This window comes from Chaetura pelagica, unplaced genomic scaffold (assembly GCF_000747805.2).
Source record: "Chaetura pelagica isolate M959 unplaced genomic scaffold, ChaPel_1.0 scaffold28, whole genome shotgun sequence".
Lineage (NCBI taxonomy): Eukaryota > Metazoa > Chordata > Aves > Apodiformes > Apodidae > Chaetura > Chaetura pelagica.
In genome coordinates this window covers 158,930-183,049 of record NW_009954303.1, presented here as the reverse complement: position 1 = coordinate 183,049, position 24,120 = coordinate 158,930, and the positions used below count along the sequence as shown (strand labels likewise).

Below are 24,120 nucleotides of genomic sequence, written 5' to 3'. Positions count from 1 at the left end.
ATGGGCTGTAACGGGGCAGTGAAGCTTTCTGACAGCACATGTGGGCACTCTTTCATGGTGGATGAGGATCTATTTCTGGACTTTGGAAATGAGCCATCCAAAAGTAAATGTTTAGTCAGCCTTGCAAGCTGTCTGAAATGCATGACGTGCCTGTAGCAGTGTGCTTTTATGGGGATGGGGCTGACCTTTCTTTGCCAAATGGGATTCTGTTGTAAAGAAAATCTACATTCTAAAGAGATGATAAAGTGTGAGTAAAGTTTAGTTTTCTGTCCTAGAGAGCTGAGCTGTAAGGGAGAAAGGACCGTCTGCCACTTCTGCAAGGATTCATAAAGGATAAGGGGGCTTTTCCTGCCATGGAGGTTGTGCCCTTCAAAACAAGCCCTAACTCAGGATTTAGCACAAAACCCAGGGGCACTGTCAGTGTTTGCCTTGCAGACATGAGTGCTGTAGCTTGGCTTTGTGTTGCAGCAGGTTTCTTGCTTTGGTCAGAAATTGTAGCCTGCAAGGACAGGGAGAAGGGATTAGAGTAGAAAGTAGGGCTTGGTCACAGTGCTGGGGATGCCATGGCTGCTGGAGCAAATGGGGCCATGCCATCAGATACCAAATGGGCATCTCCACATTGCAGTGTGAGTCTATGGCTGTGCTGCCAAGGGCCTTCAGCTAGCTCTGGAGTGGGGCTGAATGGGCCCCCAGGGAAGCACTGGGCCATGTGGGGTGAGAGGGACACAGGGCACCAACAGCCAAGTGAAATGGCTTGGCCAAAACCCAGCTGAGAGTAGGAAGCCAGATGTCCAGGCTTTGACTATTAAAGACCTGCAGTTCAGACTGTGTGATGGTTGGGTCCAGGCCCTGGGTTTCAGCTCATCTGGGAGAGTTACAAAATGTGGATCTGGGTTCAGGTTACAATTCTTCTCCCCAGGGCTATTCCAGGTGTTCAAATACAACTTTTGGCACAGGCCCATCTCTAATTAGGCATATTCTTTAAAAGTATTTTCCTTCCTCGGCTCTTGTGCTCTTGGCTTGTCTCCACTAGCCCTCCTTGCTGCACTAGAGCACAGTTTGCTGGGTATATTAATTGGACTGTTTACACACCTGGCTTCCTGCAAGAATAGACACCTAGCTCCTTCTTTTGAAAAGTCTAGCCCAGAGGCTGTAAACAAGAATTGTGCTATGTCTGGAAAAGCTGAACTGCTGCTTATCTGTACTCCCTTGGGCTGTGGGAGCAGCAGCAGCTGCAGACATGGGTCAGTTGAGCATGGAAACCAGCTTGCACACTCTTCCCACCAGTCCTGTCATCCCTTCTGGCTCAGGTCCTCCACCAGCTGAGGAACCACTTTCTACTCTGCAGGGTTATTCCCTTTTATTGTGATGGTGATAGGCAGGCCCCCACCTGGCATTTGGGTCAGCTCAGATGCATATTTTGCCTCATGTATCAAAGCTGTGGGTGTCATTCTGGAGTTATGTTCTGTGCAGAATTGCTGATGGGACCTTTCCTCTCTTTTTTTATGGCTTTGCCTTTCAAGATTAGTTTCTGTCCAAGCTCTTCAAAAGCAGTGGTGGGTTCTTAAACCCCTATAGTGTTGTAATCATGGCTGAGGAGCATCTTTCATATCCCATTGTGTGTCTCAATGAATGAACATGGGAAAAGGTTGGTAAGGCTTGTGTGGATCAAATGAAATGGTCCCTTGTGGTCTCTTTGGGCTTAAAATACATAAGCATAAACTACTGCCACTGCGTAACTTTGATTTCAAGGTATAGGAGAAGCACACAATACAAAATCACATGGATGATAGTGTCAAGGATTTCTGCTTCTGAGCCAGGTAGTTTTGGAAAAACCCATGGAACTCCCTTAGATGCTAAAACAGACCTTCAGACACTGCTGTAGAGTCCTCTTCACACCAGTGTGCACTCTGCTCTGCCTTAAAATACGCGGATGTCATGGACATGCTATCAGCTTCTGAAGCCCACTTATCAGCCTTTGTTTTACTGGGTGCTCATGAGTTTTACTTTGCTGTTTCACTTCTTTGCTGCACATTGTGTGAGCTTCATCTGAAAGATAGCAGCTAACCTCTTGTCATGGTTTGGGCCCAACACAACAACAAAGAAACAGCCCCATGGCTGGTCTTTTAAGTCCCCCACATACACACACTGGGACAGGGAGGACAAAGCTCACGGGTCAAGACAAAGGATAAGGAGGGTTCTTCACCAATTAAGGTCCCGGGCAAAATAGACTCAACTTGGAGAAAAAATTAAGAATTTAATTTCACACTAATCAAACACACACAGGACACAGACAACACACAGAACAGAGCTTGCATATGTTACCTCACCCCTCCCTTCTTTCTGGGCCCAGATCCCTTTGATCCTGGTTTCTCTCCCTCCTTCCCCCCAGCGGCACAGGGGGACAGGGGATGGGGTTTAGAGTTAGTTCACAGGCTGGTGGTTCCTGCTGCTCCTTCCTCCTCAGGAAGAAGGATTCCTTACAGTCCTTCCCTGCTTCCTCATGGAGTTCCTCCCATAGGAGAGAGTTCTTCATGAACCTCTCCTTCATGAGTCCTTCCCACGAGGTCTGGAGCTGCTCCAGCCTGGGCTTCCCACAGAGTCAGGGGCTGCTTTGGGAACAAACTCCCCTGGCACCGGGGTCTTCCAGAGCTGCGTAATCAGAGACCACTGGCAGCAAATCCTCTGGCTGCAAAATCCAAGTCCACTGGCCAAGTTCACCCTTCCTGGCGCCTTCAGGGAATGTTCCACTGTGTTCCTCCACAAGTGCAGGAGGACAGCTGATATCTCACCAAGGGTTGCAGGGAAACGTCTGCTTGGGCACCTTCTTCTTCTTCCTCACCAACCACCAATACCCCTCTCCTTCTCCAGCACAGCTCTTCTCTCCCCAAGTGCCTCTCTGCTCAGGTGGTACAGCATCTCTTTTGTATGTTAATCACAGAGGTGCATCTATTGTCCCTCTAATGGCTCTTTGGCTGGTTTTGGAGCAGTGGGAGCTTCTCAGGTTCTTACCAGATCCATCCCTGGAGCCCTTCCCCTGCTACCAAAAAAACCCACCAAAACAAACCAGAACAGCTCTGTGTCCAGCCATGGAGCTGGGAGGATTGGTGTACTGTGCTGTTGGTGTCCCACAGGCTATGCAGTGTGATGCTACTGTGCTGGGCCTTGGCATCCTTAACTTTCTGTACTTCTTCAGATTTCCAAAGCACCAGGAAGGCCCTTGGAGGAGAGACCCCAAGGCAGGCCTTAGGGAAGGGCATGCAGATGCCTGGACTGGGAATAGGGAACAGGAAATCAGATGCACCTTAGGGCAAAATTTGCTATCCAAATTCCAGTCCAGCTAGGAATGAAAAGTGCTGGTTCCCAAAGCAGTAGGCTGGACTGGAATTGCTCCAACAGACCCCCAAATGTGACACACAGACATCCAGTGGGGAAGCAAAGAAGCCATGATATTAGCTTTGGGGTGCTTGTGCTGTGAAGGAACTCCAGCAACCCCATCTGGGACCAGCACAGGTTCTGATCAGCCAGCAAGCAGTGACTTTGTTGTTGAACTCGATGTTGGCATTGATTGCTGCTTTGGCTGTTGAGTGTTGGTTCTGTGCCCTAAGTGTTGTGAGCTGTAAGGGCTGGGAAATCTCCGCTTTGGGATGAGGCCTGGAAGGAGGAAGACGGCAGGTGCTTTCATCCAGGCTTGTGTCAAAACCTTTCACAGAGGAAGAGGAGAGGGCTTACGCCACCGTAGGATCATAGAATCACTCTGCTTACCTTTTTACTCCTGTGTAATTGCGCTCCCCTGCCAAAAAAACCAGTGGGGCTTTTGTTAGAAATGAGTGGCTGGCTGGGTCCTGCGTGAAGGGGCATGAACCATTCATGCTGCACTCCGTGCTACTGCTCATGGTATCAAATCAGGCAGGAAATTATTTTTGGAGCAGCGAAGCATGTTGAAACCCAGCAGAAGGCAGCTGTTTGCGTAACCAGAGTTGTGGGAGTGCTGCCTCCCTTGTTGCCAAGCACTTGACTTCCTTTGCTGGTGAGAAACGGTTTCCCTGCTCCCGGCGGTGTGAGCAAACCCCCTCAGGCTTGGGAGGCTGGGCTTGATCCAGCATCCATCATTCCTGTAGCGCCTGCTTCGCAGCTCTGAAAGTCTCCAGACACTTTTCTGTGGGGGTCTGAACTAAGTGATTCTGACTTCTTAGATCACTGCTCAGCCCTCTCCTTAAAAACAAACGACCTGCAAAATAAAGGTGTTTTCCCAGAGTTGCAAATAGGTTTTGGTTAACTCTCAGCAGGGGTCCACATCTGGCAAAGAGTCCGTGCTGGAAGTGAAACATTAGTTCTGCTTCAGTCTCAGCACCTGTGCTGTGTTTTTACATCCTGGCTGAGTTTCCAGTCCTGGTGCAGTGTCCCATTGGTACCCACAGTGCTTGGACTGCTTTGCAAGGATGTGTCCTGACACACAGCTTCTCTGGCTCCATTTCAGCAGCTCCCAGGTGCCTAAGAGGGGCTTGAGAGTTTTTCTGGGGAGTGGTCTTGATGTGCCTTGTGGTCTTGTGTCTTTTCACTTTCTGGCAATACCATTTGTAATTTTTCTTCCTGCTCTGTAGCTGAATACTGGTGTCCAGGCACCAGCCTTGCCTCTTGGAGGTGCCTGCAAACAGGTTTGTCACCCTGGATTGTGCTTGGCTCTTTGTCCCTCATCCCACAGCAGAAAGAAATCCCTTCAGTACTATAGCAAAGCGTCATGCCTTGTAAAATAGCGTTGTTAACATGGGCTGTAAGATTGCATTAGCTGGAAAGAATGAGATAAAGCCATGGCTGCTGAGATGGTGCAGATGGGGCTTAAATTCCTGCCCTCAACATGCAATACTTCTGCACAGAAGGGAAGGACCAAGACAGCGTGGAGAAGTGAAAGCCTCCACAGGGATATAAAGCCTTTTTTGTTTGTGGACTTATTATGTCATCCCTCGGTCATGCAAATGTCGCCCCAGAAGAAAGACTTTTTCACATTGCTGCCTTGTTCTGGAAAAGTCCCTCCCTGATTATTCATGACTGCTGACTCCATCAGCCATGTGCCCCTTTCCTAAAGGCTGTAGGGTGGAAAGAAATTCCCTGACGCAGTGCAAGGCAGGAAGAAATCCAGTGCACCCGAACTGAGTCAGTCAGAAGTATTTATGCCTTTCCAGTTGGGTAATTGAGTTGTCCTGCAGCCCAGGTATGGTTAGAAAAAGTGTCTGTCTTGCACTGGGTTGAAGTTTGTTACTGTTAAGTGAACATACACTGGCAGTGAGACCCCAGAGCTGGGGTGATGAGCAGGGTGATTTCCACACTCTATAAAACTCTTGGTGAAGCAGATTTAAAAACATTTTTAAAAAATCCGCTGTTTCATTTTAACCTTTCAACATAAGTGTTTGATAGTTTCTGGATTATTTGGTAATAGATGATAGGGCTTTTTATTTCTACCTGTCCCATCTATGTCTAGGATTGCAGCTGTCAAATATTTCACAGTCTAGGGCTGTTTAGTGTCTCATTTTTTTTAGTTGTAAATCCAATTATTTTCACCTTGCCACTTTAATTGCTCCCTGTAGCATATTAATGCCACACACCTCTGGTTTGGCTTGATTTGGTTTGGAAGGGAGACTGGATGGGGTGGTTGCACCTTTGGAGACCTCCCAGGTCCAACCCAAGCAGTGTGTACTCCCTGCCCTGCCTTTCAGCTGTATGTCTTTTGTTATGCTGTGCTGACCCTCTATTTGCCTACATCTTTAGTGACCAGATGAAGGGTTTAAGGAAAACTCACCAAAGCCCCTTGTTTGGTGGCTGCTCTAAAAGGTCCCTCATGCTTTGCCTGCTCCAAAGTCATCCTATGGTCTACAGTGCTTCAGCCCAAATTTATCTGGAATTAAACCGAAGCTTTTATTAAGTTGTACCCCGACTTGGAGTGACATTTCCTGACAATAAAATACTATCCATCCCATAAAATGAAGTTAGTATGAGCCTTAGAGGTTAATATTCCTGCAATGCAAAGGAAGGAAGCAGTTGCAGACTTTGAGGAGCAGTATACTAAATTAATCTCAGTTTGAAACCACTAGTGCAAGTCCTGTTTCTTCAGATGAATGCTGTAGTTACATCTGAAGCAGTGCTCTGTTTCTCTGCAGATATTTTACCAAAGGGTAGCTGTAAGGAAGGGTTTAATTTCCTTTGTCGCCTTATCTCTGGGAACCACTTCAGTTCCGTTTCAGTGACGTTTCTGCAAAGCACGAGACTAAAAAAGGACTTTATTGTCTCTTTGAACTGCCTTTTGCTCTGAGGAATGAGGATATAATTGCAACGTAGGAAGGTCAAACTGAACATGTTCAGGCTTGTCCTGCCCGATCTTTCCCCATTTTTGTTTGTTAGGTTTTTTTTTTCCCTTGCAGCTATCACTGGGATTGGGATTTTCCAACTGATAAAGCCTTGGGTAGCCTAGGGACTAATACACTCTTAGCTAAACAAGCTCTCTGGACGGCTGGATGTGCGGTTTCTTTTGATACCAGCCAAGACCAGAGTTCACCACTTCATTTGTCTTTGCCACCAGAGCATCAGTCTCTCGCCGTTCATGTCTGTGGGCTGAGGGCAGAGGGAGTCTCGAGCAGATGGCTTTCATGTTCCCCCTGGGATAATTTTTTTTCCACTTTTCAGTGATCTTTCAGTACTTTCTGCTCTTTTTCAGTCATTTCTGGATTTTACAAGAAACAGGACTGTGGAAGAAATGAAAGGCAAAACCTAAACCTAAACCTAAAAGCAACCCTAACAGAACATCCTTAAAGCCTTCAAATGCTGTGGTGTTTTCTTTTAGGAAATCTCATTATTAGTGCAGTTGAAATACCGGGTTTGTTTGTTTTACCTGTGAATACAATAAGTTGTGCTTAGTTAATGTCATTTAGTGAAAAATTGCCTCTGGAGCAGGGATTAAAGATAAAGATTTTGGTACTAAACACATACTGTCTTTTTTCCCTCAACTGCTGCTATCAGACAATTAACTAAAAAGCAGTGTGTGTCCTTTCCTGCTGCTAATTTGTATCTCTGCTCTTTGACTGGGCTCTTTGTACAGAATGCTGCCATTTGGATGGGTTTTGGCAGCCATTGTATCTACACTGATGACGTTGAGCCCAATCCTATATAGAATTTTCAGCTCTTACCAACTTTGGTCTTTCCCATTATGCCCCCAGCTGATCTTTCCCAGCTGTTTTTTCCATGCTGCCCCCACTGCAGCTGGGATTGCAGAATTTCTCACTAATTCCTCAGGATCTGCATGGATTGTTTTACTTTGACCCTGTGGTTTTTACTCAGTCTTTCCTCAGACATGTTTCCACTTACTTGAATTCGTGCTTTAACTGAGTCAGGGCTCCAGGATGCATCCCCAGGCAACGCCTGTTTCTAGGCTGACGGGTCCCAGTGGAGTTGGGCCAGGCCGAGGCTCCTTGGGAGGAATTCTTGAAACAGTTAACAGGGATGTCACACCCTTCCAAATCTACACGTGTGTGCTAAATGGTCTTCTTCCATCAATGGTGCTGTAACATGCAGTGCTGCTGTTGTGATGTCACGGTGCCTCAAGATGCAGTGAGTCGTGGGTTGCATGGATGCTGTGGCTGGGACAGCAGGAAGGGTTTTTGGGGGATGCAGGGAAAAGAAAGTAGAGAGGAGAGGGGTGGTCTGCTGATGTGAGCACTAAACTTGCATGCAAAATACCAGATTGTGAAGGCTTTTTTTCCACCATTATCTTCACAGGACCTTACTAGGACACTTAAATTTTCTGTGCTTCATTTCCCTGTAAGTATATATGGGGTGTTTGCACCACTAACACCCATGTGAGGATGTTATGAAGATAATTTGAGAGGTTTAAAGTGTGAGCTTTTCAGCTGCTGCTGCTATCAGGTCTCTGTCTGTAAGAAAGGAAAACTATGACAAGGACTGGTGGTGTGGAGCCGGGTCTGGAGGTCCTTGTGCTTTGGACACCCCAGTATTTTTGGGGGGCTGTACAGATGTATGTCTAGCAGGCTTGGCAGCACTTTGAAGTCCACGTTTTCATGGGTTTTTTTCCCCCTAATGAACATAAAATTCAAGTAAAAAGAAAACACAAAGTTATTTTTCTTTGCACACTGAAAAGAAAAAAACACCAACCCACTAGTCACCTCAAAAGGTAATTAATTTCCTCATCAACCAGTTTGTCTGTTTATGCAGACACAGTTGATGCACTGAAGGCAGCCAGCTTCTGCAAGGCTCCAGGATATCACAAGCACCAATCTTAAGTCTCTGCCAGCCACCAAAGAACATGGCTCATTGTTGTCTTGAGTTACCTGGTTGTAGCACCTACCCTTTGCACAGGTGTGCCCTAGGATGTGCTGCCAAAGAAGAATGTGGCCTCTGGCTCTTGCAACACCAGATGGCTTGAAAAGTAAGTCTTCTAGGTACAGCAAACCCCAAATGTGCAGCGGGACAGCGCTGTCCTCATTGAAGCTACAGAAACATATCCTCAGAGGTCTCCAAACTCTCTGCAGGCAGCTGACTGCTCACACACTACTCACCTTTCATTCTTTCGAGCTGCTAATTTGCAATTAAACACAACTAAAAATACAGTAAACACTCTACTTGCAGTTTTCCATGTGAGTCTGTCTGGTAGGTTGCAGTTGCCATCGTTTGGTCGTGAGCAGAGCAGGCTTCTGCCCTAAGCATGTGGCTGGGTGGAGAGGCTGCCTAAGATGTGGTTCCCACCCAGTGCTCCTGTAAACACCAGCTCGGCATAATGCAGCTGATAGTAACTGGCATCCCTGTAGGTGGTCTCAGTCATGGGGCCAAGATGAAATGTGGTGCAGAGAAGGAACGAAGCCCTTTTTCTCCCTCAGGGAAACGCCTCCAACCGAGAGCAAAGGTGTTTTAGGCAGGGCTTGAAATGCAACCCCTGCACCAGGCCTACAGACAAATGATGTTCTGGTGTAGGGTTTTGTTGAAATCCACTGACATATGCAAGATACATAGAAGGCCCTGCAATTACATCTGGCTGGTATGAAGTATATTAAACCTGTTTTCAATTAATGGCTCCAAAAAATGCAAGAAACTTCAGTTAATATTGAATGTGCTTTTTAACCCAAATAAATTATGTTTTACTATGCAAACAAAGTGGTTGAAAATACATGATTCTATGCAAAGTTTCTTAGCTGTTTCTTGCTAGTGTTTGTCCTATAACCTGTGCATGGAGAAAACTGCTAAAATTTTCAAATACGAAACACAGAACAACCTCCTTTCTAAATGTATTTAACATGCAGAAACCATTGTCTCTATGGGATGAGGGAAACAAAATACTTAATTGGGGGAGTTCAGTAAATATAGTAACAGGGAGACCACTCCTGGTTTGACTGTACGAAGCCTGCCCAAGCAAGCAAACTGTGTACCTTTAATTATGGTTTTGCCTGTTATTGAAATGGAGTGACTCATTCTTCTCATGAAGATGCCTCCTTCTGGGGTCAAACCCTTCACAGGATCAAATCAGCTGCACCACATCCCTCAGGCTCTCTCTCTTTGCTGGAGAAAGTGTTCTTTTCAAGGGGCCTGTTGTGCAACCAATGAGGTAGGAGCAGGATGCAGGAAAGCCTTCCACCTGACATGTGAAATGTTTTCTTTTTGACTTTTGGGTATTAGTACAAAATTAGCCCTAATGTGTCCTATTTTACTACACAGTTTTAGCAGACAAAAGACGCTAGAGCCCTTGATTGCAGCATGGCAAGGTTTTTCACACCTCAAGGTAGGAGGTGTTGGCTGCTACTATTTGTTCCAGGGAGAGATGTGTCTGTGCTGTACCGTTGGTAGATGCTACATTTACAGTTACTTACCTCAAGGTAAAGAAGTAACTTGTTTTGCCAGGCATTACATAGCTCAAAAATGTCATTCACATGAATGTGGTCCTGGTAAGAGACCAAATTTAGGTGTCAGACTTGGCTAGTCAATGACTTTGCTGTTTACCTCGTTAGCCTTTGGGCATGGGGTGTGGAGGGAGCCCTTCCTTTTGCATGACACAGGCCTGTTCTCTTGGATCATCGCAGCAGCCTCGCCAGTGCCCTGCTTGAGAAGGGGACCAGCAGAGGAAGAAGCTCAAGTCCTTTGGCTGGCCAATGCTGGGCCACCTCCGTGCATTGGCAGAACAGTTGCCTGTGGCATCAGACTGTCTGCCCACAGTGCTGTGCCAGAGTGGGGAAGCATGCTCCTTGAGGAAAGCCAGAGCACCTGGGGTCAGTCTGTTTTTGGAAGGTGGGAGAGGTCTTGGAAGTAGCAGTCACCGCCTGTCCCATCTAGTGCCAGCAGAGGCAGTTGTCCTGGCTTTCCAGAGTTCTCTTCATGCTTTCTTTCCCAGCCAAATCCTACCCCTTCCTCTCGCAGGAACTAACCCAGACCCCACCCTTCATCTCGGGGCAGCAAAATTCAGCTGGGCTCACACGTTGCTTTGAGCCAGCTCCGAGGGAGCGGGCGCAGCGCGGTCGGTGAGGGGGAGCAGCTCCAGCCGGTGCCAGGCTCGCGGATCCCCCAAAGCCACCGCCGGCAGCCGAGACCTGACATGCCGGGAGCGCAGCCCACGTTACTACAGCAAATCCTCAACAGTTTCCTACCCAGACGAGTCTTTGGAGTGTGAAGTGTTGTAACCTCATAAAAGCTAGAAAAAGCTTGGACTCATTCAAAGATTATTTCACACCACCTACGGTGCTCTATGAAGTCAGACATGCTGTAACATATGATTAACGATGCGTTTGGTGGTGAGTCACCAGGTAGTCTAGCAAGCAATGCTCACCTTCTAACCAGCCCGTGTGTGGGAGTCCTTACCCAACGACACACCCAAATGGAGTGTTTTAATAATTTACCACATTCTGAGCTTGGAAGAGCAAGTTTTGTAGCCTAACTGGGGGGAAAAAAAATTAAAAAATACAGTCTTTGGAGAACACCATAAAGATAATGGAGGGGACCCCAAAGAACTGTTATTACTCTGTATGGTTGGAGTATCCAAGAAAAAGACTGAGAAAAATCCATGTTTAAGAGTTAGGTCATTGCATCTTTGTGTTATATTAGGCTCTCAATAACTCACTTGATAAGATACATTAACTTTTTTTTTTAAATTGAAATGTAGCATTAACTTTTTCTCAACTGAGTCTTTCAAGTGCTAAGTGAAAGTAGTGGTTATTATTAATCTTTATCTGAAAACTTTAAGGATTTTTTTAGGGAAAAAAACAGCATTTTCCAGGGAATGAGCAAAAATGAGCCTGTCTGGTTTGTGAGATGGTGGTGGGAGACATGGCTTTGATTTCTGCTGCAGAGAAGAAAATTGCACTTGTGTCTCAACATGATCCAGTATCCTTTTTCCAATAAAAGTCATAGTAAGAAACCCAGGGAAGTGAAAGAGTGGGACAAACCTGCATAATGCTTCACCAGTTGCTTTTTTGGCCTCCAACTATTTTCAGCTCAGGGTATTTCCTGACAGGAGTGAATGTGTTTTGGGGCTCTTTGGTAACCTTCAATGGATCTTTCCTTTAAGTGCTAATCCAGTCTCTCCTTGTGCCTGTCTAAACCTTTTGCTTCCACAACAGTAGCAACAAACTCCACTGCCCTTCTGCATGTTGTGGGAAGAATTAGGCCTTTCCCTTTGTTTTGAACCAGTCTCTGACAGCTTCGTTTGGTGCTTCCCTGTTCTTGTGGTAGAAATGGCCATGTCAGTCACTTCCTAGCCCCCAGCTCCAAGTCACTCACAAACTTCTACAGCTTGATTAGATGTCCCTTGGACATCTCCCTCCCAGTGTGAAGCCTCCTCAAGCATAAAACCAGTTGCCATGAATTGTCCTTTTTGTCATCCTTTGAGCCTATCCCACTTCCTAGATATCTTTTTGAGAGGAGGGGACCAGAACTGCAGGCACTATTCAAAGTGCTGGTAAACTAGGAGTTTATACAATGGTCTAATGATTTTCTCTTCTCTGTTCACTTACTATTTCTTTCACGGTAATCCCTAATGATTAATTAGCTGAGCACTGAACCGATGGTTTTGTGGAGTAGTCTGTGGTAGTCTAAAGGTCTCATTCCTGAGCAATAATAAGCAGTTCAGAAACCATCATTTCATATGTGAATTTAAGACTTGTTTTCCCTGTGTGCATCACTTTAAATTTAATCTGCACTGACTTTCAGCTGCCATGTTATTTCACAATCCTTTGGCCCTGCAAGGGCCATTTGCAATTCCCCCTGACTTTTTTTTCCCCAGTACTCTTTCAGTTGTATATCCTCAGCAAACTTTCTTACCTTACTGCTGCTCTAGATCATTCACAGATAGATTGAGGAGCACATGTCCCAGCCTCACTGGTGGGATGCCTCTGTTGTGAGAATTGACCACTTACACCTACTTTCTGATGACTATCTTGACCTGCCCCAGCTCATCCAGTATTGGCACTGCTGGGATCAAAGCCAGATGTTGCAAGCCCCCATTCAGGGAGTACAGCTCATACCTGGTCCTTGTCTAGACTCTTCCATTTCTAAACATACAGGGTGGTACTCTGGGAGCACGGGCAAGCAATGCCTTAGCCAGCCAGCTGGCTAAAATCTTCAGGGAAGGCAACATATTTCGCCATTTGTTGTAAGTGCATGTAAATGTGCAGGTGTTCAGTGCACCATGATGCCAGTGGGACTGTCTGTGCTGCGCAGTAGGGAAAAGCCATAATCACACACACAAGTGCAAGCTCTGAATTGGAAAAGTGCAGTATTTTAGTATTATTAGTAATTAGTGCACCTTTTTAATAAAGATGATGAAGGGAGTGGAACATCTCCCTTATGAGGAAAGGCTGAGGGAGCTGGGTCTCTTTAGCTTGGAGGAGACTGAGGGGCAACCTCATCAATGTTTACAAATTCATTAAGGGGGAGTGTCAGGAGGATGGAGCCAGGCTTTTTTCAGTGATGTCCAGTGATAGGACAAGGGGAAATGGGTACAAACCGGAACATAAGAGATTCCACGTAAACATCACAAAAATCTTATTTTCTGTGAGAGTGACAGAGCCCTGGAACAGGCTGCCCAGTGAGGATGTGGAGTCTCCTTCTCTGGAGACATTCAAAACCTGCCTGGACACGTTCCTGTGTGATGTGGTCTGGGTGACCCTGCTCTGGCAGGGGGGTTGGACTAGATGATCTTTCGAGGTCCCTTCCAACCCCTAAGATTCTGTGGTTCTGTGATCCTGCGATTTTGAAATGGGGTGTTTTACCAGAAAAGAGTACACCAGAATAAATGACACTTGAAATTAGTGGTGGATTATGGGCAAAGCCTGCAAATCCACCCACGATTTATTGAAGTGTAACTGAGATGCCTCTTCTGGCGAACAGCCACGTTCCCCGGGAGGGCGCTGGGTGGGACCAGCAGCAGGAAGGGCTGCTCCAGCTGCCTGGGAATGACATCCTGCCACAGCCACCCCCTTCAGGCCCCAGGAGTGGGATCTACCATGGTTGAGCTGGGGCTGCGTCAGGGACTGGTTAGTTTGAGCTGCTTTGCATGGCTGAGATTTCCTCTGCAGCAGGCGCTTGCCGGGGGACAGGTCGGCTTGTTGCTGATCCTTGATCCTTGACGGACAGGCAGCCTTATCCATTCACCATTTGCAGACATAGGGAGCTCTGCCAAAGGAGGATTTTCCCTGTGGAAGAAGCCCGAGTGGTTTTATTCAATGCTCTGCACTGATGTAAAGTGTTTTTTTCTGCAAGGTTGAGTGTCAAATCCCACCAGTAACCCTCCTTGTGCTGGGTCAGTGACACACAGATGAGCAAATGTCCCTTAAGGGAAGTTAAGCCACAGGTAGCTCTGATGACTTTGGGAATGGCTGTGAACTCCCACACCTGGTGTCCCCAGCACACGACAGCTCTCACATGCTTCTGCTACTGCACCCCTGGCTCTTTGCCCTGCTAATGCACCAGTGCCAATCTTCAAAATCCCTCCCTCACCCAGTTCTGACAGAAACAGGTGAAGCTCATACTCCCCTGTAATCTCTTCTTCATTTCACACCACATGAGTTTTGCAGATGTGGCTGTCACTAGAAATCATCAGTTGAATGAGCACTGATGGTTTGATGGCTCATTCTTGTCCAGTGGGGGACTCTGCAGAGGGTGTGGATGCAAAGTCTCACCACCACCTTGGACAGCCTGCAATGATGTCAAGTCACTGGAGTGAAGAAGAGCCTCCTACCCTCCCCAGAGCAGCAGCAGCCAACTTCTGCTGCTCCTCATCTAAAACATATTTGCCAAAAAGGACACCCTGGGCATGGTTTCCAATTGCATCAGAGCAGTGACCTCTTTTCTTTTCCTGCTGATGCATTGGTGGGAGTGGGTATCCACTCAGGTTTTACATTCTATCTCTAGAGAAATCCTAAGCTCCCAGGGAAAACTGCAGCCAAAGGAGTCACACTGAGGCACTACAGGGTGATCTCTCCGAGCCAATTTTTCCAACCTCTTGTGAAGTACCTTCTACCTGACCAAGAGGAAGTAAGTGAGAACAGGCATCTTTCTCTGGCTTGTGTCCCTTGGAGGCTGGGTTTGTTCCCATTTGGGATTTAACACTTCTTCAGCTGGCATGAACCTGTTCTCCTCACTACACACATCATTTTCACATGGGCATTTCCTTGGACAGGAGAGCCAGGTCAAAAGAATCATGCTGTGCCTATTCATGCCTTTGTGTGATGTTTTTTTCCATGTGGACAGGGAGGAGAAACTGTGGAAAGGAAGGTTTGGGGTCTTTTTGTTTTCCTCTCAAGGACATGGATAATGTGATGGGTGGTACTGACCACTCTTCACTAGCAAGGCTGCCTGGAAGCCAGCTGAGCACTGGGCTGAGTTTGTGTTATTGTGCCACTTCTTGCCATGGGCTGTGGAAGCTGAATGACCTCTGTACATTTGTATGAACATCCTAGGAAATGTGAAATTTTCTGAGGCTCAAGAGATCTATTTTTCATTGAGGTTTCAGTGGTTTTGTTTCTTTTAGAAACTTCGGTGAAATTCTGTGCTTGCTTTTTTTGTCTTTGGGAGGAATCTCAACAACATAGACCAGACCACAATAAGTCAGATATTACATACATTCAGCAAACACGGTCAAGGCAGTAAAGCAAAGTTCCTTAAATGAAACCATGACTAATTTACAATGAGTTATGCACTAAGTTTATGTATCACTAAGTTATCAGGAACACAGTGGCTACTGCTCAGTTTGTTATGGACCCAAAGCTGTTTACTGGAGAGTGTGGTTTAGTGTCATGGTTTCAAATGAATGTTTTGTTTCACCTCAGCTTTTTGTTTTTCTTTTTTTTCAACTTACCAGCTGTTTTTCACCCATAGCTGCCCCTCTAATGGTGTGAGTGGATACGTGGATAGTGTGGCCGGACTGCAATCAAGGAAATATTTTGAGTCCTTTCAGAGTTCTTTAAGGAATCTGGGCCAGCTATGAATGCCAGCTTTATGCAGCCCTGTTTTGAAGTAGGAGTGAGTCACTAAAAAACAATTTGTGCTCTCTCCATGTTCAACTTTGATTTTATTGAGAAAAAGAGAAAGAAAACAAACACAAGCCCATTCACTGTCGAAATACGCATTGATCCTTTAATCCTCAGGGAATCGTTGGGAGCTGCTTCCTCTTCCAAAGAATCACTGTATTGATGCAACATTTAATTGTGCAATTACACACATGCATTTTCCTCCTGGGCTTTGCAGAGCAGAGCTCTGTGGCTGGAATGCTAATCAGAAAGTGACTGATACCATCCCACAGCACACACAGCCTGAATGCAGCCTCCTGGCTGGCAGCAGCCCCTAGTTACCTTCATGGGTCTGTCCCAGCCTTTTCAGGCAGGCAACCAAAGATGGGAAGCACAGCCCAGCAAAGTCAGAGCAAGAAATGGAATTTGGGCTGGAGCCCAAAACTGTATCTCATATTGGCTTGCTGTAGGCTTCCTTGGTGGAAGTGGGAGGCTGCTGTGCTCATCCCTCCTCAGCACTGTCTGGGGACTGCAGCTGGCAGGTAGCAGCAGGAAGTCTGCTCAAATGCCCTTGTCTGTGAGCTGAAAACATTACTTGCCTGCAAGTGTGTGGTCAGGGGCCTTTCTCCTGCTCTTGTGCCACTGCCTAATCTGCCCATGGCTTCGTGGGATTGAATTTTTCATGGAAGTTTTGCTGAAAGCATTGCTTCAAAGCTACTAGGAAATGCTCTGCACACTTTTTTGTACATATGTATATTGTACACAAATGTATATTCACTGACACATGCTTGTTTGGCCAGGCCCCACTTTCCAAGACCTGCATTTTCTGGAAACTTGGCCAGATTCTTCTGATGCTTCACCTCTGACTTCAGGGGTGTGCAACACTTATGGCAGAATCACAAAAATCACTTCCAGGTGTTGGAGAGCCTCTGGTAACCCTTGCTGTCACCTATGTTACTGCATCAAATCTTGATTCAGAAAGTGAACCCTGATTGCATTTGTTTGCCTCATACTGATTGACCCTGATGGGAGCAGGTTGCAAAATAACATAGAGCATGTCCTTGCTTTGCCTCCCCTGGAAGTGTGGTGCACATAGGGATTCACAGGTAACTGCAAGTAAATACAGAGGATGGTTAAGTGTCAGATGGGAAGGAATGCATCCCTCCTCCAGCTGGCTTTGAATGCTATTATTTTCTTTGGGTTTAGTCTGTTTACTGGGACATTGCTCTTGACAGTTTTATCATAAATTCTACTTTCCCACCAGCATTAAGGATGGAGTTTCCAGATGGGCAATCCTAGCTGTCAGCCACTTGTCCCTTATCCATGGCCACAGGCTACTAAGTGAGTCTTGTACCTGGCCACATCATCAGTTCCATGGCAAGCATGCCCTGGCCTCACCATCCTGCTTTTTGAAACACTTTAAAACACTTTTAATGGATGCTTTTAATGCATCCACCACACTTACCTAATGACCTCAGGAAAATCAAAAGGAGAGGCTTTTGTTACGTATTTAAGCAGTGTTTGGCTAATGTTATGGGCTGCTGGCCTCCAGGTCCCTCTGCTCACGTTTTCTTCTTATTTCTCTGAAAGCTTTAAGTCAGGACAAGATCAGGCTGATCCTTTTGGAAAAAACTACAGAGATCTAGCCCTCCTCTAAGGCTGGCTGTTTGCTCTCTACAGACCATTGGTCTGTGCCCTCCTGGCAGCAGGACCTTGGGGGATGTCAATCCCGTGCAGGGCAGGGTAATGCATTTTGATACTCCCTTTCACAGCAAGATTGAAAACACACAAAGAAGAGCAGGCAGCTGAGGTTTTCGCTGACAGCCTGAGAGGAGACTTGCTAGCAAAAAAAGGCCAGGCAAGAGCAAGGAAGGTTGCTGGCAAAAGTCATTAATGGACTGTCCCTCCAGATGCAAAAGAATTAGAAGTAACACACTGAAGTATGCAGATAAAGTTACTGGAGTTGCTTTTGACCATAAAGCCCAGGACAATGAAGACTCTTAACCTCTGTTAATCATCAAGAAGCTGGAAGAGGCCACACAATGATCTGAGCTGCTGAAGCTGCTGCACCCTTTTGCTCCCTTTAATTTAATTGTATCAGACCTGCCCTTGTCCTTTGTTCTTCTGCCCCACTCAGGAAATCTGCTGCTGGTTTTGGCAGGGCTCACTCTGGCTCTACATGGCTGGTTTGTGGACAGCCAGGAGGGATGAGAGGGAGGGCAGGAAAGGGAAGAAGATGGGAAAAGGTCTCATGGGAGCAACCAGCTTAATGTGCCTCACTTGTCTTAATACTGCCACTGCATCCCTTCCTGGAGAAACTTCCTCCTGATAAGCCAAACAAGTGAAACTGAATGCAGAAGGACTCCTGCTCATATCAGCAGAGAGGAGGTTTCATGCTTAACTCTTAAAAAAACCCCAACAAAACAAACATAACAACAACAACAGAAAAAAGCTCCTATGAGCCAAGCCTTGCTCAGCAGGAGCTGCCAACCCAGCAATCATTCTGGTTATTGGTCAAAGTGTCTTTAGCTTAGCTGGTCTGGTTTGTACTACTTGCTCTTCATCAGACTGGTAAGAAATAAGAGCAACAGCTTAGCCCTGGGTCCTCCACTTGCCTAGTGTGCAGAAAAGGGTCTAGCAAGCACAGCAGAGGGATCATCAGTGCTAACCCCTAGGCTGTTTTCTCTGCTGGTTGCAATAGCATCACTGTACCCCTTGCCAAAGAGTGATTCCTAGGAGCTGTTCTGGGGTGCAAACCCTCCCCCGCCCTCCTGTTGCTTACTGGACTCCTCCAAAAGGCCACCACCTCCTTCCCACCCATCTCCACAGGACTACAGGTCCTCTCTCAGCAGCATCTGAAGATGTGGGTAGTTTTCCGCAGTGCCAGTGATACGGAGCAGCTCTAGCTGAGGATCTGGCAGCATCATTGCAACTCCACCAATTTCCCCAGCAAATGCATTGGCCTCTGGTCTTTTGTCAGCATCATTGCAAGAATACTAAAAAATTAATGACCTGCTGTGTCGATATGGCATTTTTATGACCCTTTTTTTTTTTTTAATTTGTCTTAAATAAGCAAATAAACAAATGCAAAAAGTGGTTTCCTGGACACAGACGCGTTATCTCCAATTCCACGGTGCTGCTGAAGGACAAGGTAGTGGAGCAGGTAACCTCAGGGTGTACCTTTCTCACCTTTCCATCAAGGAGTAACAATGCTTAATCTGTGGAAAATGATGAAGCACTTACAGAAAGTGGTGGTTAACAAAAGGATTTTCAGATTATTTTTTAATCCTTCAGGCTTGTTTGGGAAACATGATTTTGAGCTTCATATTTTACCAGATTTCTCTGACTTCAGAGTCCAGTCATACAAAATTATACAAACCCACTATAACAAGCCCAGGTTTTCCCAAATGTGTAAAATGTCAAGGATCTCAACTCCCTTTCACAACAATGAATTATCAGTCATATTCCTGCATGGAAGTATGCATGCATAATTGTCTTTCTAAATTTATTGGGGGATTCTTCCTTCATTTCTTGCTGTAATTTGTCTTGGATCTGAAGAGTAAAACACCTTTATGTTGGCATGTGGGACTCTGGAAAAAGTCAGGAAAAAAATAGGACTGTAAAGGGTGGTTTTCTGTCCAATGACAATTTTTGAGGCTTGCTTTTTTCCCTATCAGAATGAAAGCTCAAAATATAGACATTCTGCCGCCCCCCAAATGAACACATTAAACCAGCTGCAGATACTTATATTGATTATATTATTCTTTCCATTTTGTTTGTAAATGTACTTTATGTTGCAATGCAAAGTAGAAATTCCAGATTTCTTGGGTAAAAATTAGGGTTCACCAAGTTGATTTCAGTAGTTTGGGAACTATTTGGCAGATAATTTTAAATCAGAAAGTGGCAATCTGCTGCACTAAAAATACAAAATTATGATCCAGTAAATGACTAATTTTGTGGTCCAGGGTAATTAGTGGAACAGCTCAGCGGATGGAAAGCAGCAGGTCTAAATTACTGCACTAAGTCCGTTTGCAGGAAGATGTTATCTGACTTTGTTGTTATTAATAATAATTAATGAGAATTAAAATATTCATCTGGGATTTTTGCCATTGCTATTAGCGGGAATACGTGTGTGTGTGTGTATGTATGTATGTATGTATATATTTGCTCTTTGATGCTTTTCTTGGTTGTTTGCATCTCAATCTTTGACTGTCTTGCTCTGGGACTTTAATAATACTCCAGAATTGATTCAGACCACACCTTTGTCTAGCACAGAGGAAACCTGAGGCTTTTACAATTAGTGCTGCTGGTAATTCCATGAAAAAACATAGGCCATGGTCAGAGAATGAAAAGAGCAGTAAAAAGTAAAGCAATAAGCAGTCTTTTTATCAGCAGTCTCACAGGGAGCATTGGTTGGCAGCTCACAGCTTGCTTTTGTGTCTTGTTTTGGCAGCACAGGTATCTGGGGATGCAGGGACAGTGTGGTCACTCTGAGTCTGCAGGAACCCACACAGCCCCAAAGCCCCTGTCACAGTTCAACACTGAGCCTGCAATTAAACACCTGACAGATGCTCCCCATTAACACCCCTCTACTGCAGGTTGGAAACTAAGCTACACAGCTTTAATGAAACAATAGCGATGAGAAGGAAAATAAGGAAATATACAAATATATACAAAAGGGATATCATGTCTGCCACCCCCCAAAAGGGTCGGGATCAAAGGCAGACAGATGGACAGAGTCCTCCCAGGGCACTGGGCATGGACAAAGAGAGCTTAACTGTCGTGATCCTTCAGATTTATGCCAAGTATGACATGTATGGGATGGAATACTTTAGTCAATTTTGGTCACCTGTCTGGTCTGCTCCTCCCCAAAGGAGGGTCACAGGTGTGACCCCTTTATGCCCTTTAGTGTGTGGAGCAGTAGCCTTGGTTCTGCATGCCATTCTCCAGCAGTAACTATAAACATTGAGCTTAGCAATCCTAAAAGCAGCTACTGACTGGAAAACATGCTGTTAATTTCAGCAAGTGCACCTACTTAGAAGAGACTTAACTGAAAAGTAAAATTACTAGAAAGAAAGTTGGTTCTATCCTGGTTTAAACCAGGACACCTTCTCTGGTGAAATCCAGACCTTTCTTTGCTGAAGTTCAAGGTGCTTGAAGTTCTATGCCCCCAAGACACCACTCAGTTGCTTCGTCTTGTGTCCTCCATGACATCAGTCTTTGGTGTTTTGCTGGGCATTCCCACCTCAAACCTGTATCCTGTGGTAGGTTTTAAGCACATGTTTTAAGAAACCCTTTGACTAACCGGGTTCCCATGCTGGGGGAGACTTTTAATGAGCTGGTTTAGTGGATAATTGCTTTCACTGTTAAAAACAAAACATGCTTCTACCTTTGTTTTCAGCTCAACAATCCTGAGTTTCGGTCTTCCAGCCCTGGACTTTGCTCCACCTGTGTTTGGCAGAGTTAAAGCCCTTCAGAGTCTGAAATCTTCCCACACGCCCCTAAAGACTAGGAGGAGTAATTTCCTAATGTTCTCTTTTAAAAGGACAGGGATAATTGAAGAGGCATTATTGAGTCTATTGACTTTTAGATGGTTTGTGTTTGGATTTGTTAGTGAAGTTTTAATTGTTCCTTTTTTATCATTGTACAACTACTGTTAGTTGCTGTTCACTATGTCTACATCTGAGGATGTGGCCCCACTTCTGTTGAAGATCCAACATTTGGGGCTCTAATGTACAGCTAAAGGCATCTTGATTTCATTTTGGGCACCTTTGGAGACAAGTGGGTGTGTCAATCAAAGTGCTGTTAACTCCCTTCTCAGAAGGTTTTGTAAATATTATTTGTTATTTTTAACAGGTCCTTTTCAAGTGTTATTATATCTCCAGTAGTTTCAGTCCTGGTTGTAGGCTGGGCTCATCCTTAATCATCTTGAGTACTTTCTTCGCTTTCCTTAATTTGATTTCACTGAGAAATTTCAGTGAGATGATACTCAGTTGAATGAAATTGGAGAGTAGATGGATCCTAACAAACAGATGCTGTGCTTTCCAGGGGAAGATTTCTAAGTTTCATTAAACCAAGGGGGGCTCTTTTGCCCTGACACTTACAGATTCAATACAGTATTATATTATTATTAATACAAATTATAAGCTGTCTTGATCTGTTGGCGAAATTTCAAACCATAGTCACATCCAAAGCCTCCATGAAAGGATGTGAGCTTTTTTATAGCATTGTGTACTGTGACTGTTCCTCATCCAAGGGCCCACGCCTTGGCAGGATGGAGGAATAAATGTCCTGTTTATGTTATTTACCCACTTACCTGTATTTTTTCTGTTTGCAGCATTTATTTTCCTGCATATATTGGGGTGGTGGGAAATCTCATAAATACCATGATAGCAATGGTTTGGATCCCTTTGCAGGCTAAACCAACATCAGACCACGATGTGACAGAGCACAGTAAGTGTTTATTGTTTCTGATAAATAGCACCCAAATAGGGACAACAGATAGAAATGCTCTAAGGACTGCTAAAGGACTTGGGGGTGGATTTATGGGCAAAAACGTGCCAACCTTGACATGCAGACACTTGAATGCCTAAGCTGTGTTTGTGGAAGGGTGTAATTCTCCACTCGTCGGCCACTCTGCTGTGCAGGATTGCAGGCTTCCAGCTCAGGGCTTGCCATGCACCTCCTAAAAGGTGAATGTGGACCCTTCACTGGGGTTAGTTTGACTGAGCATAGGAGACAATGTCACTGTCTCACAGGAGTCCTCAGCATGCAGACCTGGCACCATGTCTCAGCCTTCTGCCATCGACAGGGACGTGCCCATTTGGAAAGGTTTTAGTGAACCTGAGCAGACAGTCTCAGAGTTTCTTGTTTCCCGCCCCTAACCTGTATAAACAGAATGTTGATCCAGATGTCATTTTCTGTAGGCACATCACAGTCTGGCAGCATGTTTAGCATCAGAGAAATCTTACGCCTGATGAAGTTCCCAGGAGTAACGGAAGTTTTCATAGTCAAGGTCTTTGCTGCACTTCCCGCAGGTAAATCTCACCCATTACCCATGATTGCTGATGTATTTAAAATAAGATGACATACACTGTAGACCAGGCTTGTCTCAAGTTATTGAAAGCACATTGCATTTGATGATGGAGCAGTGAAGATTCAGCTCCTACCTTGATGCTGGATGCTTTCAAATGCTTTCAGCTATATAGGGTCAAAAGCCTATTGCAAGACAGATTGCTTGTCACAGGCTGCTTCTGCAACTTTTGGCAAATCACTTCATCTCTACTACATCCTCCTGGCTCTGAATGTTTTTTTCTGCTTGGCTGTCATTTCTGTTTAGGCTTTAACCTAATCAAAGCAGAGGGAAATAATTTGTACTCTGTCAGAAAAACTGAGGTCCTTCCTGATTTTAGATAATGTTATTTAGGGGTATGAGTACCTTAACCTTTTTCCCAACAACTGAAAACTATTGTTGTCAAGAAGCTGTAGCTGCTTTAGCTGTCAGCTGCAGGCAGGTGAGCCACAGCACGTTTCTTCTCATGCATGTTGGTGGTGGTGGTGCTTGTTCTTCTTTATATATTCTGCTTGGGTTTTTGTGTCATGGTAGGAACCTGCTACTACCTCAAACCCACCCACCACCTGCTTGTTCCCTGTTCCCTTTGAGTCAGTTGCTGTCTTGGCGTGATCCATGTTTCCCAGTTTGCCTGATTATAAATATACTTGGCCACTATTTCAAACTATATAAAATTTGGCCTACCCTCTAGCTTTTTCTCCCACCCCTTCCCAGCTTGTCTAGAGACAAGCCAGCATGTCAGCCCTGCTAGTGGTGGTGTGAGGACAGGGTCTTTGCTCTTGCACACAGAGAGCCTTCACAGCTCTTTTCCCAGTCAAACCTAAAAGTGCAGATTCTCTTGCTTATGGTTTCAAGGACTGAATTTTGTGCACATCAAAACACATGCACATTGTGCATTTGAACAAACAGAGGCACTTCCCTTCCAAACAGGGATCTTAAGAGAGGATTTAAGGCACCTTGGTTTTTATGCTTTGCATCTTTTTTCAGTTCATCTGTGTCTGGAGAATACCTGGAAGTTTAATAACATGAAACATAATTGACAAATTAAATGATAATTTATAAATTGTAGATTCAGTTTACAAATAAAAGTATATTTGGTTCTTATGAAACTAAACTTTTGTAATTGTATTTTTAGAAGTGTTTATAAAATTACAGCATTTCACAGAATGACGCAGTCAAGTGATATTTTAAGAGGGTCTTCCTTGCTGATTAATTTCTCAGCTTAAAGTAGAATTCATTTCTGTGTTTAAGAACGCCTGAGACCACATTCTTGTGCAATCTGCATGGTGCAATCCACTGTGCTCTCCTCTTTCCAAAGGCCAGGCACAACGCACTTTGTTTCAGTCGTCCCTGCTGAAATGCCAGTTCCTCCCTGTTGCAGAAGACATTCTTCTTTTCCAGCAAAAATATGCACCAAAATAAACATCTCCTGCCCAAAGGTGTGAGGGAACTTCTAGGCAAAGAGAATGAAGACGATGACACTGGGATCTAAAGCAGGACATGGGCTGAAAGTCTGTCACTGGAATGGCTGGGAGTCTTTCAGTGAGAGCAGGA

At 45.2% G+C, this 24,120-nt stretch overlaps 1 protein-coding gene across 1 annotated transcript in view; it reads left to right on the top strand.

The window, feature by feature from the left end:
* Positions 1–24,120, top strand: part of SLC22A18 (solute carrier family 22, member 18) — a 68,515-nt gene that overhangs the window by 20,988 nt on the left and 23,407 nt on the right. The window contains exons 5-6 of the mRNA XM_010003872.1: positions 21,832–21,947; positions 22,421–22,531. Coding sequence (XP_010002174.1) covers positions 21,832–21,947; positions 22,421–22,531 — 227 coding nt within the window. The remainder of the gene's footprint in view (positions 1–21,831; positions 21,948–22,420; positions 22,532–24,120) is intronic.